We start from the raw sequence: 16613 nt of genomic DNA, 5'->3' as shown, positions 1-16613 counted from the left end.
TGAATATTGTGTTATTTTTTCATAAAAAAGAAAAACACAATTACGCTTTTTTTTCTGACTAAAGTTAAATTTGTAATCAACTATTTTGAAGAAAATCTTTTATGTACCTTGATTTAAAAAAAAACTATAAATAAGTTAATTCTCTTTTATAATTTTTTCTTATCGCATAACTATCTTATAGTAATGTTTTGAAATAAGAATTAAATTATGACTAGGTATGATAATATTTTTTAGTTAAATATGAGATTAAAAGGAAACGATTAAATTAACTTTATGTAAAAAGATTTTGATTGGTAAATAAAAACCTATTTAGTCACGAGTCTTATATATTAATATATATCATGTGTATGTGTATGTCAATCAAACAAATACGACATTAGGTAATTACCTTCAAACAACGATTCATGAAAACAACATGTTGAAATCATCGCGTTTGGAAAATCTTAAAAACAACATGTGATGAATAATCTACACCTAATGGTAAAACAGGATCATGGTTTATCTTAAAATTAAAAATTGATGTTAACAAAGTAACTAGAAAGTAGAAACATATAAATTAACTGCACATGAACAATGAACACACAAAGTCACAGGCAGTAATGCGGCCCATTCTTGTTGTAGCCGGCCCATGTGTACAGTACATGAGATGTGCTTGTTGCTTAAGAAATTGGTTACTCCACAATTCTACATCTGCCTTTTAAATTCTAAATGATTATTTAAGATTATTAATACATAACAAATTCAACATTAGTTAAATAACAGTGGCAGAATAAATTTAATTTTTTAAATCATCACTTACTAGCGTTATACAAGGTTTCATATTTACTTGCATAAAACAAATGGAATGGTAACCAAGTCAAGCGAGTATGGAACAATGGCCATCAAACTTCCTTAAAGATACTTATATGTCGTGTTTTCTATACTTGCTTCATAGTTCATACCAAACACATACGCAGTCTTATCTTTTGAAGTCTTTAGTGTTAACACGTTTAAACAAGCATCAATCTCCACAGAATCTGAACTAATCACCATATGTTGGAACTATATCCAGTGTTTTGTTTTAAGGGTAAAGCCATGGTTTTGGTACTCTTATTATCTTTAAGGTCCACAAGTTTGTAAGTTTTTTTTTCAAGTTCTGAGTTACTCACGTAATTTGGGAAGTCTTGCATACAATGTCTTAATCGGGTATGCGCTAAACTGTCCCTTTGACGAGCAAAATCCATTTTAAACCCTTGAGAAGGAAAATTCTACCTGTTCAAGGCTCAGACCTGATACTTGAAGAATAAAACTCCTCCAAACCCACCCTAAGTGATTTGGTTTCACAAGTTTGTAAGTAATTACACTTGGTGAATTAAAAATGATCTAACAGACGCAAATGGCTAAATATAATAAGTTTAACTTGTGAATAACAGTAGATACATTCCACTCTTAATTATTGTTAATTATCAATAGATAATTCTATGTATTAAAAGGGAAGAAACATTAAACCTCTATTACAGTTGAAAACTTTAGAATATGGAGTAATAACTAGAAAGTAAAAAAGTTCAGGGGAATGGCAAGGGCTCGTCACAAGAGTGTCATTGCAAGTTTGCAACTACATTAATTAACCATCAAACAATCTTTTAACTTAAGAGTAGAAAGTCATGGCCTCACTTTTTTTCTTTAACCATCATTTCATTTTTTCAGAATCAAAGCCCAGATGGTTTTCTATGTTCAACAAGTTTTTGGTTTGGTTTTGCTCACCTATCATTGATGTTAATGCTGGTAACACTTTCAGTATCAATGTTGTGAATAAATTGCACTAAACTTGCAAAAGGAGAATATTTTTATCAAAAACAACTTTATATTGCTACATTAAAGTAAGATACTACAACCAGCAAATCACTTATAATAAGCACAGATTAAATCAACTCATACTAACTAAACAAAATCTTTATCAACAATATGTTCTAAAAGAACATAAACCCAACCTTCATCCACAACTAGAACTAAATATCTGAAACAACTATATCAGCCATACTCATACTTCTAGCTTGTGTTCAGAGGAAAAAAACAATTTTAATACCAAAGCCCAAACAACCAGGCAGCAGCAGCAACTATTTTACGAGTACCATTATTGGATTGTTTAGACCAAAGACATCAAAACTATACTTCTTGGACATCATCAAAATACAAAGCAGGTATCGCGGATGGAGATGCCAATTCCGACACACATTTGAACTGTCATAAAGAGGTAATGAAATATAGTCAGATCAGATCAACAAAACAAACAAATGATCAGATCATAAAAACACTAGTACATAACTCATACCTTATGTTGCCTATACTTTTCTCTAACTGCTACCAAATTGGCTGCTCTTCTACTCAATTGCAAATCATGTAAAACTTGAACACATTCTTTTAAATCAGATGGCTTGTATCCACAAAGTTTCTCAAGAGCCAAATTCTGTAAATGGGATCAAACCTTATAAGAACTAGAACATTTGTTTTCAATTCATACAAAGGTATAGCAAAGTATTTTAAGCATACCCAAGGATGTGCATTTGGTTTAAGTGTGAATCTTGAAAGAAAGGTAACCGATGCAGCCACCATAGAAGGCAAAAATTTGATACAACCATACTCTAATAAACTCAACTCTGCCAAATAATATCCCAAAAACTCCAAGTGCAAATTCGGCGCCTGTAATTTACAAACAATACACAAACTTAGTACCCATAACATAATAAAATTAATGAAATACTTGTTTAACATATCAAAAAATAAACAAAAAAGCTTACTTCATAATCCTCTTGAGCAACCTTCGTAAACCGTCTGCAAATCAAAAAATTAACACACATAACCCAAGTTAGCTAATGAAAACAAAATATTGTAATTTTTTATTATACAATCTAGAAAACAAATTAGCTTTTAAATTCGTACCTAAGAAATGACTTTACTGTGGGATTACCCATTTCAAACTTAAGAGATTTAAGCACATCAGCTTCCATTTTCACTACTTCTTGCTTTGTATACGTATTATCCGTAATATAACAAAAATCTTCCGTATGTGGAGGACTAATTTCTTCATATTTCCTGTTTTCCCCAAAAATGATAATTACACAATTAACATACATATCACAAAATATACAACAAACCAAATAACCGAAAAAATTACTGTAAATACTTACGCAGCAATGAGCATTGACGAAACGCCGAGAAGTTGAAGCCGTTGTCGATTAAGAACATTCATCGATAAATACTTATCGATATAAGAAACGGTTAAATATAAAGTATCTGGAAGAAGCTTATACTCTTCAGCAACTTCAACTAACCAATCCACCAATACTCCCCTCATATTCACACTCACATCTTTTTGTACTTTTTCAATGTAATCCCCCATTGGCCTTCTTTTTACTTCCCTCTATATTTCAAAATCCAAAACACTTCAATAAATTCCTAAATTATATATAACTAATACATATCAAAAAAAATTTTAAAAAAAGGGAAAACAAAAAATAAATACCTCCATATTATGAAGATAACTGTATATATCTGCAACGTAAGTTTCACACATTTGGGGGTCACTAGCCGCCACGTCATCATCTTCAACCAAAATGGGTTTCTGGGTTTTAACCGTTTTCTTAACTTTCTTTGACTTCGGGTTCTGGGTTTTGACCGGGTCGGATCTCACACTCGGATTGTTGGTAATTTCCCCCAAAACAACTCGGGTTTTTTTGGCAGGTTTTAACTGTGATTCGATTGCTTCCATTGCTCTCTTTTTCGCCATTCTTGTAACCCTTTTGTTCTCTTGATCTGCCATTGATTGTATATATATATATGTGTGTGTGTGTGTGTGTGTGTGAAAAATCGATAGATACAAGAATGATAGATAGATAGATACAGAGAGAATGTGATGAGGATATATTTTGTGAGTGAGAGATGTGAAGTGTGTGAAATGAGTGTGTGTTTTAAGGAGAGGGGATGCCGCCATTTTGAAAAAATTCAATTTTTGGGCAAATGTTTTTGTTTGAGAGAGGGGAGGTTTTTTTGTTTAAAGATTTTGAGTTGAAATTTTATGATGGCGAATGAGAAGGTGACACGTAAGGGAGTTTGGGTGTGTTACGGATTGATGAAGTGGCGTTTTTGAAACTTATAAAAAAGATGAATCAGAATGAATTTTTCAGATTGGATTTGAGCGGCTTACTTAAAATAATTCATTTGAGTTTAAACTTTTGAACATCTTGGTTTTGGTGGATCTATTTTGAGATAATATTCTATTATTATCTTTAATTAATTATATTGTTATTATTCCTAACTTTAAATACACTGTATAATTTTTTTATTCAAAGACATTAACTACTATCATTTTGATTTGTTTGAATGGATACTTACAACTACAAATATAAACGTATATTAAACCGAGTAAAAATCTGGAAAATATTGATTTTGATTTCATTTTTTACTTTTAACGCCATTTATAATGTATCCATCATATGTTCTTGTATATGATGTCCAAATAGATTCTTATACAAATTATGGTATCATATTACTGAGGAAAATGATAAATCCTCTTAAAGATTAGCCTAAATATTATCTTAAAACTATAAGAAAATGACATATGTTATCCACTAATTTCTTTCCTAATCTTGGCATTTGCTTTTTCCACATGTCCTCATGGTTACGGATCACGAGGGGTATAACATAGCGGTGGAGATGCGGAATTTGCAGGAAGTGAGCAAGCAACACCAATAGATCGAACTAGAGACGCTTAAACTTAAAAAACAAAAACATAGGGTGTTAAGAGCAATTGGTGTGGTGATGGGCTGTTTTATACCCTCTTTCTGTTTTTCTTCGTGCCTAAGCATTGTGTAAGCCTTGGGCACACTAGGCAGTGGTTGCAACAACAAAATTTGTTCTCTAATATTGGTATAGCTCTCATCAAGGCCCATCAAGAATTGAATTAGCCTAATTCTTTGCTCTCTTTTACCATTTTCACAAGTATAAGTACAATTGCAAACACAGGGTGCTTCTAGTGCATCAAGTTCATCCCATAGTCCTTTCAACTTGTGATAATAGATCTCAATGGAAGTGTTATTTTGACAAAGCTGAACTATATCATGAGTCACTTGAAAGAACCTATGGCCATCTAATTGGGAGTAGTGTTCATAGAGTTCTCTCCATAAAGCAAAAATAGAGCTCACAAAGTTGAGGTTGTTACTAATTTGGTTTGAAAACAGTGTTCAAGATCCAAGAAATGACCACATCATTGGCTCTTTCCCAATGAGGCCTAAGCTCGGGGTTAGGGTTTGGTTCAGTGACCTCCCCATTGATAATCTTCAGTTTATTCTTAGCACTTAAAGCAATTGTCATAGACTTTTTCCAAGAAATAAAGTTTTCAGATCCAGTGAGTTTCTTGGTGATCAGAATAATACCTTGATGATCATTAGGATGAAGGTAGAGAGGATGATTCACTGAATCAACCGAAGGTTCCATTAAAGCATTTAAATTCACATTTTGTGTGCTCTGATTTGGAATTAAAGGATTCTGAGTTTGAGTTGCTTCTATAATCACCATTAATAAGTTTTATATCAGGTTTTGATGAGAATTTAAAAAATTAGGGTTTTCTTGATTGGAATTTTTCACCGGAAAATTGATCAGAATAGATGATCGGAGTATTATTAGCGTTGATTGGCATCGAATTGAGGTTTGTAGATGCCTCAATTAAGCTCTGATAGCATATCATAAATCGACATCTTGAGAGAATTTTGGGAAAGTGAAATTGATTTTATTAGAAAAATGAAATTGTTAATTACAAGAAATGAAAATTACAATATTAAATACTAAGCTTAGGCGGTTAACCGCCTCTAACAACTTTTGAATTTAAAGTTTCACTTTCTACCCTAATCTTCTGTATAATATTAACTCCTACATCTACATTTTGCCACAATTAACCAAGCATCTTTATAACAATTATTTGGTTTTGTGTTTGAATTGAGTAAGCTTGGAATTCTTGTATATGTTGTGAGCTTGGTGTTGCTGCAGTTCTTCTTGTATGATCTTAGGTTTTTATTAAATTGAACAAGGAATACCGCTAAGCTCAATATTCTTTAGTCAAAGTCATTCATGTTGATAAAACCAAAATTAAAATCAATCTTAAGCTAAGTTCTTTAGAAAGGTATTTAATTTGCGTGTATTTGAAACTACCAACAGCTAAATAGTTCTTCAGAAAAGGTCATATTGTTCGTGTTTGACATGTAGTCGTTTTTATTTCTATTTTTAGAGCTCCACTTAGCCCCCCACCCTCCCCATTTTATATACTAGAGCCCCTATCACAAGATTTTAGATGCACTCGGTATCTTTTTTTTTTTTTTGGTTTTAATCAGCCTAGTTTCAAATGGACGAACACTCATATGTAACAAGAAGTGATAATTGTACCACCACACACATGCAACACAGACTTGTACTGTATGCTGAAAACCTTAAGAAATGTGGTAAATTAATAAATAATAATAGTACAATTATCATTTCCTATATGTAATAGCCAAAGCACACAAAAGACAATGAATTTGTAAGTGCCTATCTATTGTGCATTACTACTATGCTTTAATGTTTAAGCTTATGTTATGAAGCACACCCATGTTAAACTTGTTTATCCAAACTTTATATGTGTATTGTACTTAAGGCGTTGGTTAGTTAGCGTTCAATACACTCAATCTTCCTTAAATATTTAAAAGTTTTATTTAATGATTATAAGTTTAATATAATAATAACTATTTTTATATAACTTATTAATGTATATTTTTATATTTTAATAGAATTTAATGACCGGCGACCGAGACATCGGTTGAAAAACCCATAAAATAAACAAGTGAGTAATTAATAGTTAGGGCTGTAAAAGAATCGAACGAACACGAACGAGACCTTGTTCATGTTCGTTTGTTTAACTTAACGAACGATTCACGAATAGATAAACGAACAAAATGACTTGTTCATGTTCGTTCATTTGTGTTCATGAACGACTGTTCACAAACACAAACGAACGAAATATTTATAATTTAAGTATTTTTATTTAAACTTTTTTCTTATATAGTTAGGTATTAATAATATATATTATATAAAACAAATATTTATATTTGTAAATGAACCTAACGAACAAATGTTTACGAACATAAACAAACTATTGTTCACGAACGACGGTTCATGAACATAAACGAACGAACGTTCACAAACAGATTATCTAATGTTCACGAACGAAAGCTTTGTTCATGTTCGTTCATTTAACTAAATGAACGAATACGAACGAACTTCCCGCCGAACGGTTCATGAAATGTTCGTGAACTGTTCAGTTCGTTTACAACCCTAATTAATTTACAATACATTTTAACCTATCATAACGAAAGTACATATTATATTGAGCAGTATATAACTGTTTAAAACTATATAATTATAATTGACTAAATATTGTTATAGTTTTATCACCTAAGAAAAATATGTTATTATCAGAACCCGTTAATTTTAAAAAGAAATTACATTAGGGAAAAACTTAACTATTTTTATCATCTCATCATACAAAGTAGCAAAAATTTTTTTCTTTTTATAAAAACAAAATCCAAATAGATTAGCTAATTTTTAAATAATTATCCTTAGGCTGTCTCCAATGTTAAGGATGTCTTTAGGTGTAATTGAACTATCACATCATATCCTTACACATCCTTATATATTCAAATCTTATAATTTTATCTCCAACTATACAAATACAAATAAGTAAAGACAAGCAAAGGTAGGGATGTGCAAATGACCCGACCCCCGAAAACCCGGCCCGGCCCGCGACCCGCAAGTGCATAAAAATAGGAACCGTGACCCGCCCCGTGAAGGTACGGTTCAGGTCGGGTTCGGGCAGGTTACGGGCGAGTCACGGGTTTCCTTCACTTCTTTTTGGTTTTTGGCTTGACCCGACCCGACCCGCGCAACCCGTGACCCGAAAATGTCACAAAAGCTTGACCCGTGACCCGGCCCGTTAGCCCTATGGGCGGGTCGGTTCGGGCCGGTTCCGGGTCACGGTTTTTTTTTTTTTCTCATCCCTGAGCAAAGGTATGTCCAAGGACATCTATTAAAAAAAATCAAAAAAATCTTTACTTTACAAACTTATCAAAAGACCCCTAAAATATCAAAATTCCTTTTGTCGCTTCCGACCGTCGTCATTGGACTTTGTGTGAAGCTGCACCGTCTCCGGCCATCTCTCCAGGTTAGCCCCAACAACCCATTCTTGGTTAATTTGATTGTCATATATATATATATATATGTTTCCAATCTTTATTATTAGTAACAATACCTGTAATACACCCAAATTTTTTGGAAGCTATTATCTATAATGTGCAGAATACTGGATCACTTAGCTGTTGTAGCTTGGTTCGACTTCATTTAAAATTTAGATAATACCAGAGATGGCCTACTTATTGATTTGTTAATAGATAATGTGACATAAATTTAGCTCAATAGTCTTACTCTCATGTCATTATTGAACGATAGGAGTTAACGGCAGGTTTGATATTTTAGTGGCCTGATTGAATGCTCTTCTGCAAAAGTATCAAAAAGATAACACAAGTCATTCTACTATATTAAGTAGAAGGACCAAGGGAAGTATTTTTCTTTCATTAATTCTTGCAATAAGTATAACTGTAGCGCCAAGAGCCCAAGCCCAATAGTCAAATGTTTATTTTGTTTCTCTTTCAGATGTTAATGCTTTCATTGTCATGGTCACGGATGAAATTCTAGATGAAACCTTTAGTATGGCATTGATATGTCCATGTTGTTGCATCCAAACTAACTGAATTAAAGTGAGTAAGTGACCATGTTTCTTTCCTTTTTACTGTTTTTTTTTTTTTTATATTTATATTTTTGTTATGTGTTTAGCGATTCTAGTTCTAGGCAGAACATCTATTATATTGTCCTTTCCTTCACAGTTCTTCTGCCTTTGTCAATCGGCTTGAGCATTTGAGCTGCATTTACAAAGCAGGATTTGAAACTGCTTGACGTATTTTTCAAGTCTTTTGGGCAAGACTTGCCGAGTTATACATATGTTGGATCAGTGTAGCAAGAGTGGCTTTTCTTTTACCAAATTATGGTGCACTCCTATGATTACATTATAGAATGGGAGGAAAAGGTTAATATAAAAGATGATATTAGATATGGAGGCAATATCCCTACTTGCTGTTCTTCTGACAGATTATAGTTATTATTATTATTATCATGGATAATTAAATATCAAACAATATGACATTATTAGTATCCCACTTTACAAGTAGTTTTAAGTTATTGTAACTATCAAACTATTCTTATTGTCTCTTGTGTATCAATTACAGTTAAAACAGAATTGAACACTGAGCAATATGCCAAAATTCATGTTAGCTCTGTTTTATGGACTTTCACCAACAGAAGAAGTTCGTCATAAAATCTGTTGTTCCTTTTATAACTGAATTCTCGTATGAATTAGACTTTTAGTAATGACTCAATTTTTTTTTATAGTTTGGAAAACTATCCTACTCCTGCTCTAAAACTACATGACTGCCTGCTTGCCTGAAGTGTAATCGAGGAATCCCGAACCCCACCTTCCCACCAATAATGTTACCCCCACATTAGTGAATCTTTTTTGCTCACTTGGAGTATATCTACATGCCCTTAGTGGCCTTTTTTCATATTTATCGACATTTGTATGCTAAAAGGTTTTGTAAGCATATGTAAGAAATACATCTGCCAAGTATATGTAAGTGGAGCAGTCCACTAGACAGAACTGAAGAAGTTGATTCCCCCTTCAACAATGAAATGGATCCCTTCCAAAAGCACGGGTGGTTTATGTAGACACAAGGGTGGAGCTGGCTAGTAGGATTCCCCCCAATTCTCCATACCCAGAGCTAGTATATTTTAGAGAAGGAATCACCAACCACCACAAAATCCTGTAGTAATTCAGAATTTTTCTTTAGCTTTACTAATTATATTGAAACTTAATGGAAACGTATTTCTCTTGGCCCGTTGGTATCAGTAACTCCTCATGACTTTGTGGTCATGTGTATAAGCCTCATCGTTGACATTAGTTGTAATAATTAAGCACTTTAGTAGTATTTGACTTTTTCCTAAAAAATTTATACTTTATAGAGTTGTTTGATTAATAACAGTCAACCTCTTTGTATATATTAATCGGCCCCTTAAACAAAATGCATACCTCTGCTAATATATGCATGATGTGAGTGTGTATTACACAATTTTTTATGTCAGAATTACGAAAGTTAATACCCATGGCTTGCACTTAAGTCAATAGACAATGTCAAGAATGAAACAAGGTTAAGTTAGAATTGAAGCATATCGAATCCTTCTGCAGAAAATATATTTATACTTTTAAAACTAATAGTGTGGGTAGTATGGCAGCATCTAGTAAGTTGAGGGGGAGGGATGTAGGTTTATATGACTGTAATAGATAACTAAGATTGACATATTATAGGTATGTTCCTCATATTGCCACTAGAAACCATGCAGTAGTACCATTTTGCAACCAATCACCAGGATCTTCATCACTTCTCTCTGAACTTGTGAATCGTATCTAGTACATTCTTGAGTTTGCGAAGAGCTTCAAGTATTGTAATTCTTGCTTCAGGGGAATCATTGGTGCAAGAAAGAGCAACTCCTATGACCTCTGTGAGACAATCAAGCTGTATCTTTGGGTTCAAGAGTTGAGGATCTGAACATGACTCTTCATCCTTGTCAAGCATATGAATATCCAAAACTTGATGCAAGTTACTCGGGAAAGCAGACTGCACCCATGTCTTGAGGCTTAGACCACCTACAAACATTTCATCTGTCGGGCTCTTCCCAGTGAAAATCTCCATCAGCATAATGCCGTAACTGTACACATCTCCCTTAGTTGATGGTTTTGCTCCCATACCATACTCTGTATTTAATGTAGATGTAGGTTAATGTTAAGTGCATGCCCTTGTTCATTCAAGTAGTACAACCATATATAGAAGATGAGATTAGTGAACTCACCTGGAGGAATGTAACCCATGGAACCTTTAAGAACATGTGCTGAGCTAAAAGATTGATCTTTGTCAACCAACATGCTTGCAAGCCCAAAATCTCCTATTTTTGCAGTCATGTCTTCATCTAGCAGAACGTTACTTGGCTTGAGATCACAATGCACCACCGGGGCCACCACACATTCATGGTGCAAATAACTTAATCCGCAGGCTACATCAATTGCCACATTTAATTTTTCTTGAAACTCCATTTTGTTCTGGATCCAGTTCTCCAAGCTTCCATTCTTCATGTATTCGTAAACAAGTGCGAGAAAATCCCTGTTTTTATGATCCAAACTGGAGCAGGAAGTCATGAGCTTAACTAGATTTCTGTGCCTCAGATGGCGCAACGCAGCACATTCAGCCAAAAAGCTAGGCAATGATCCGGTGATTTCCAAGTCAAGAACCTTCACGGCGATTTCTTGGGCAGGCCCTTCGAGACTAAGCCACCCTTTATAGACAAAACCAAAACTCCCACGTCCAATCAGGTTTTCCTTTAGGAAGTTCATGGTTGATGAACGTAGTTGATCATAAGTTACCATGTGATGCTGGCCCTTGAAGGAATCAGAAGCGTCCATGATCATAGCTTTCTTTCTCCGGAAGTAAAAAAACAAAGCGATTGACAGAAGTATTGTTGCCAATACAGAAATGACTACTGTGACTGAAATGACTACTACTTTGTTGGGGCTATCTCTTCTGCATTTAGGATCATAACATAGCTTTGGGTTGCCTTCAAGATGAACTTTAGTAACATCTGAGAAAACCCCATTACTAGGTACTTCTCCTTCCAAGTTATTGAAAGAAAAGTTCAGAAATTGGAGGGCCATTAAGTTTTGAAGCTCAAGAGGGATTGAACCCGAAAGTTGGTTGGAAGAGAGGTCAAGAGTTTCCAAACCTTTTAACTCATTCAAAGTTTCTGGTATGTTGCCAGAGAGAGAATTGTTGGAGATGAATAGCTTCTCCAAGCTCTTACAGTTTCGGATTGAGTTTGGAATGTTTCCTGTCAATCGGTTGTTAGAAAGATCAATTGTCACCACTCTTTCCAAAAGCTCTATTTCTCGTGGCAGAGAACCCACTAATAAGTTACTGGACAGATTGAGGATAGTGGTTAAACTTGGAAGATCAAGAACTTCTCTAGCAATACTCCCATTAAGCTTATTCATGGACAAGTCCATCGAAGTAAGCCTTCCGAAATTCCTAAAACTAATGGGTATACTCCCTACCAATTCATTGCTCGACAAATCAATTTGAGTTAACTTTTGAAGATTACCCAATGAACTCGGGATATTTGAAGATAACCTATTCTTGCCGAGAACAAGCTCGTTCAAGTCCTCTAATTGGCCTATCTCTGGTGGGATTACTCCAGAAATGGAGTTGAAGCTTATATTCAATAACTCCAGGCCTTTCAGTTGACCGATCGAGGGAGGGATGCTACCGGATATCCTGTTAGAACCCATGTATAAGTTTCTAAGATTTTTGGAAAGACTTCCTACAGACTCTGGTATGACACCATCAAAATGATTACCATCAATGGCTAGAAAATCTAGTTTTGTACTGTTTACCAAAGAATTTAAGAAACCAAGACCCTCACCCGGAATGCTAACAATATTGTTATATCCAATATTATACATTTCTAGCTGAGGTAAGTTCCCTAATCCAGGTGGTACGGTCCCATGCAATTGGTTATGTGCCATTCGGATGATTCTTATGTTTGTAAGGTTGTGCAGTGAGCCGGGAATAGTGCCTGTGAATTTGTTGATGCAAAAGTTGAACACTAGAAGATTTGGGAGTGTTTCTCCAACATTGTAAGGTATATCACCCCACAAATCGTTAGAAGCTACAGCTATATTCTCGAGGGAAGACATGTTGTATATGGATGGTGGAATTGTGCCACTGAGATTATTGATGGTGAGATCAAGATTCTTTAGGTTACGAAGAAGAGACAATTCACTAGGAATCGGGCCATTAAGTTTATTTGTACCAAGGTTCAAAGTAGTCAGTGAAGAAAGGTTAGCAATGGAGAGTGGAATTGAACCTGAAAGGTGATTTTTTGCCAAGTTGAGAGTTTGTAGATTCACTAGAAGACCAAGGTCTTCAGGTATCGAACCAGAAAGTTTGTTTTGCATGAAATCGACAACCCTGAGCTGAATACACTGGCTTATGTTTGCTGGGATACTGCCTTGGATGTTATTGGAGCTGATGTTAAGGACTCTAAGACGAGTAAGTTTAGTGATCGTTTCAGGAAGTTCTACAAATTGGTTGTCTTGGAGTTGTAGTGATGTCAGAAAGGATAGGTTGCCTATATCTGGTCTAACTTGACCGGTTATCTGAAGCTTTGAGAGGTCAAGACCGACTACTCTTTGGCCACGATCACCACACAACACTCGAGTCCAGTTGCATGGGGACGAGTTTTGGTTCCAAGATGCTAGAGCATCAGGGGGTTGTGTGATTGTTTGAGATTTTATGGAAAGCAAACTTTGTTTATCTGTGTCAATACTTAAGGTGACTGAAGCTACATATATGTTTGATATGAAACTAGAACATAAAAGAAGGAAAATGATAATACTGAGTATGAACATATCGACTATGAAAGCCATAATTTTGTTTTTCGTTGGTTTGTGTTATTTGTAGTTGGGTGTTAGGCTGAGCATTTATAGTAAGGTTGATGGTTACATCTCTACTCATGTCTTCTTCAGATAATCAAATCCCACCAACTTATATTGGACTTGGTCACCTTTATGACTTATTATGTAGCAAGAACGTGTCAAAAATGGGTTCATATTTTTTCATCTTACGTGTATTAAAACAACGAGAACGGTACCCGCACGTTGCGGACGATGGAGGCGGTGGCGGTGATGTAATGGCGGCAACGGTGATGGGTGGTGGTGGCGGTGACAGTGAGTAGTGGATGTTATTGATGTAATGTAATTATGATGTATGATATATTATGCATTAGAATGTGTACATTGTTGAAAATTTAAATTAATATTGAAATTTTAAGTTCAATTGTTATCAAAGTGAATTTGCTTTATAATATGGAAAATGATAAATCCCCCTAGCCAAATAGCTTAATAATTCTCCTAAAACATTAAGAAGGTGACATGTGGTATCCATTAATTCTCTTTCCTAATCTTGCTCCCTGATTTTTTTACATGTCGTCATTTAATAGTTAAGAGGATTATTAGGCTATTTGGTTAGGATGATTAATCATTTCCCTTATGATATAGTATAGTATAGTATAGATATAGATAGATATAGATATAGATATTTCAAACACACTTAAAAAGCAGGCGAAGCTATTCAATTGACATCTTGTTTCTTGTAACCTTTATCAGTTTCAATATATATAGCTTTCCTTTTATTTAGCAATTACTCTTTTGCTCCGTATAAACACAAAAGAACCATAAGTCAATAATAATATAGTATATATATTTGAATAATACAGTAGCTAGAAACTCCAGCGGTATTCTGAAGTCTTGTAATGATGCTTGGATCTTGGGCCAAAGTTCGAGTCTGAGCAGACAAAGTTTTATCTCTAATTTAACGTCGTGCCTTCTGTACCCCCGTGGTCCGTGACTTCGTGGACCCGTCGCTAGTGACTGCCTGCCTGTATAAATGTAACAGCTAGCTGTCCCGTGACACGAACGTTAAAAAAAAATTACAGTAGCTAATAATGCAATTATAATCATTTATTATATTCAATTATTAAATTAAATTTCATGAGACATGATATCATTGTAACCTCATTCAATTCATTGCCTGTTTCTAAGGAAACCTATTTCAAGGAAACCTATTTCTCAAATAAAAAAAAATAAAAGAATACTGTATATACCAACGCCGTTGATTATTTCTTTATTTTTCTCAAATTTTAGTGTTTTGTTTATGAACAACTAGTTTTGAAAAAAAAATAGTTTAAAAAATTTCAACTAAAACTTTATTTAAATTGTGATACTTTGAAATCCCACATCTAAAACTTTCATTGAACTCTCGTTTTCAAAGTTGTCTTGTACGCTATGGTGTTAGTCTTTATGATTGAATTTGAAGCCATGAGACTATTTTACAATTTACATACAGTTGGTAAGTCACACTTTCATACGGTTTTACATTTCCATCAAAAAAAAACCCCTACTTTTCTCTTACATCAATCACATTATCTTTTACAACCTTTACGCCTATAACACCAATACAAATGCACAAAACCCAAATGTAACATCGACTTTTTTTTTTTAATTATAGATAAAAATTTATACAAAAATAAATACACTTATCAAAAACTTTGAGTCTATCATAAAATTAAACATTTTGGGTGCTGTAGGCAGTAGACGACCAGAAAACCTTCGATTACAACAAGCTAACACAATATCTATAAGTAAACGACACAAGTAGCCAACTAGGGGTATTCTTTTGGTCACTTTTCAGGTTAATAGTGGCGGCCCTAAGAATTTAAACATTTCAGCCGAGCAAATAGAAATGCCCCTAATTTTTACCAAAGATATATAAGCAAATTTTATGATTAACGATAACTAGCATTATAACAAAAAGTTATATACGCATATAATAAGATAATAATTTAAGAATTACATACCATAATAGTTACTTATAAATCCGATTATTCGTGAAGATCTCCGAGCTAGAAGGAAAATATCAAAGTTGACATACGCATTGATTTGTTAATAATGTGACATAAGTTAAGCTCAATAATCTTACTCGCATGTCATTATTGAACGATTGGAGTTAAGGCAGTTTTGAAATTTTAGTGGCCTGATTGACTGCTCTTATCCAGAAGTATCAACATTCAACAGATAGCATAAGGTTTTTTTTTTTTAAATTTTTTATTTTTTAAAGTTAGTTTCGATTCAGACGTGCTGGAGGCAATTTTAACTAACAATTCGCTGGACCTCCAATCCCCTCCTCATGGAAAATACCTTGAGATGAGAAACCCAAGACTCGAACCCGAGACCTTGGGGAAAACTCACCTCCGGGACCCACATAGTGGATTTAGAAGATACCCCTGGCCAACCCACCTAAGTGGAGTTGGTTAACAGATAGCATAAGTCATTCAAATAGTCAATGATGAACTTAATTAAAAGAGACCATGTTTATATCTTTATTATTATTTTCTCCTTTTTAGATACTATATTTTTGGTGTGTTTACGTGTGTATGTAGTGCTTATAGCCTGAGCATCTTACTACTAGAAATACATTGTTAGCATGAACTGGTTTGCTTGATTATCCTCCAAGTCTTTTGGGCAATATTGCAACTTATATGTTTATTGGATCACTGGAGCAATAGTGCACTTGTATAATTAAAATTTATAATGGGAGTCAGAAGGAACAAAGTTATCAGAAAAATATGATACCAGATTTGGAGCCTTGGAGGTGATATCCATACTTGCGTTTGTTATTTATTTTTTTATAATTGTCTCCACTGTGAAAAAATATGACATTATTAGTATTCTGGTTTACAAACTACAACTACTCATAAGTTATTGTAATATATGATTATGATTGATGACATCTGCTCCCAACAATGAAATTATCCTTACCAAATCTTGTGTATCAAATATA

General features: G+C 34.1%; 2 protein-coding genes and 1 long non-coding RNA gene across 8 annotated transcripts; 1 reads left to right on the top strand and 2 right to left on the bottom strand.

Annotated features, from left to right (window-relative positions):
- Nucleotides 1–1880: 1880 nt before the first annotated feature.
- On the bottom strand, nucleotides 1881–3896 carry LOC122589535 (G2/mitotic-specific cyclin C13-1-like). Its single transcript, XM_043761834.1, has 7 exons — nucleotides 3503–3896; nucleotides 3168–3400; nucleotides 2920–3072; nucleotides 2778–2811; nucleotides 2530–2679; nucleotides 2312–2446; nucleotides 1881–2220 (listed from the first exon to the last, which is right to left on the bottom strand). The coding sequence occupies exons 1-7, from the start codon at nucleotides 3797–3799 to the stop codon at nucleotides 2146–2148; spliced, it is 1077 nt and encodes a 358-aa protein (XP_043617769.1). The 5' UTR covers nucleotides 3800–3896; the 3' UTR covers nucleotides 1881–2145.
- Nucleotides 3897–8107: 4211 nt separating this feature from the next.
- LOC122586840 lies at nucleotides 8108–11082 on the top strand. Of its 6 annotated transcripts, none has more exons than XR_006322083.1 (3): nucleotides 8108–8224; nucleotides 8509–8816; nucleotides 10628–11082. It is a non-coding gene; the product is annotated as an uncharacterized LOC122586840 (long non-coding RNA). The 6 variants fall into 6 exon arrangements; XR_006322085.1 differs by having other exon boundaries at nucleotides 8509–8820; XR_006322082.1 differs by lacking the exon at nucleotides 10628–11082 and adding an exon at nucleotides 9505–10097.
- LOC122586839 (putative receptor-like protein kinase At3g47110) lies at nucleotides 10337–13652 on the bottom strand. Its single transcript, XM_043758837.1, has 2 exons — nucleotides 11017–13652; nucleotides 10337–10921 (listed from the first exon to the last, which is right to left on the bottom strand). Exons 1-2 carry the CDS (start codon nucleotides 13640–13642, stop codon nucleotides 10545–10547), a joined length of 3003 nt encoding a protein of 1000 aa, XP_043614772.1. The 5' UTR covers nucleotides 13643–13652; the 3' UTR covers nucleotides 10337–10544.
- Between the last annotated feature and the right edge of the window lie 2961 nt (nucleotides 13653–16613).

The sequence above is a fragment of the Erigeron canadensis genome, chromosome 2, assembly GCF_010389155.1.
Source record: "Erigeron canadensis isolate Cc75 chromosome 2, C_canadensis_v1, whole genome shotgun sequence".
Classification (NCBI taxonomy): domain Eukaryota; kingdom Viridiplantae; phylum Streptophyta; class Magnoliopsida; order Asterales; family Asteraceae; genus Erigeron; species Erigeron canadensis.
This window is presented reverse-complemented; position numbering and strand designations above follow the sequence as displayed.

Bases quoted from the DNA above. Each gene is read 5' to 3' on its own strand.
- LOC122589535 (XM_043761834.1), bottom strand. From the start codon at position 3,799: ATGGCAGATCAAGAGAACAAAAGGGTTACAAGAATGGCGAAAAAGAGA. The intron at 3,073-3,167 runs GTAAGTATTTAC...TGGGGAAAACAG, and splicing joins TCGTCAATGCTCATTGCTGC to GAAATATGAAGAAATTAGTC. The intron at 2,812-2,919 runs GTACGAATTTAA...TTTGATTTGCAG, and splicing joins ACAGTAAAGTCATTTCTTAG to ACGGTTTACGAAGGTTGCTC.
- LOC122586839 (XM_043758837.1), bottom strand. From the start codon at position 13,642: ATGGCTTTCATAGTCGATATGTTCATACTCAGTATTATCATTTTCCTT. The intron at 10,922-11,016 runs GTGAGTTCACTA...CATTAAATACAG, and splicing joins CATGGGTTACATTCCTCCAG to AGTATGGTATGGGAGCAAAA.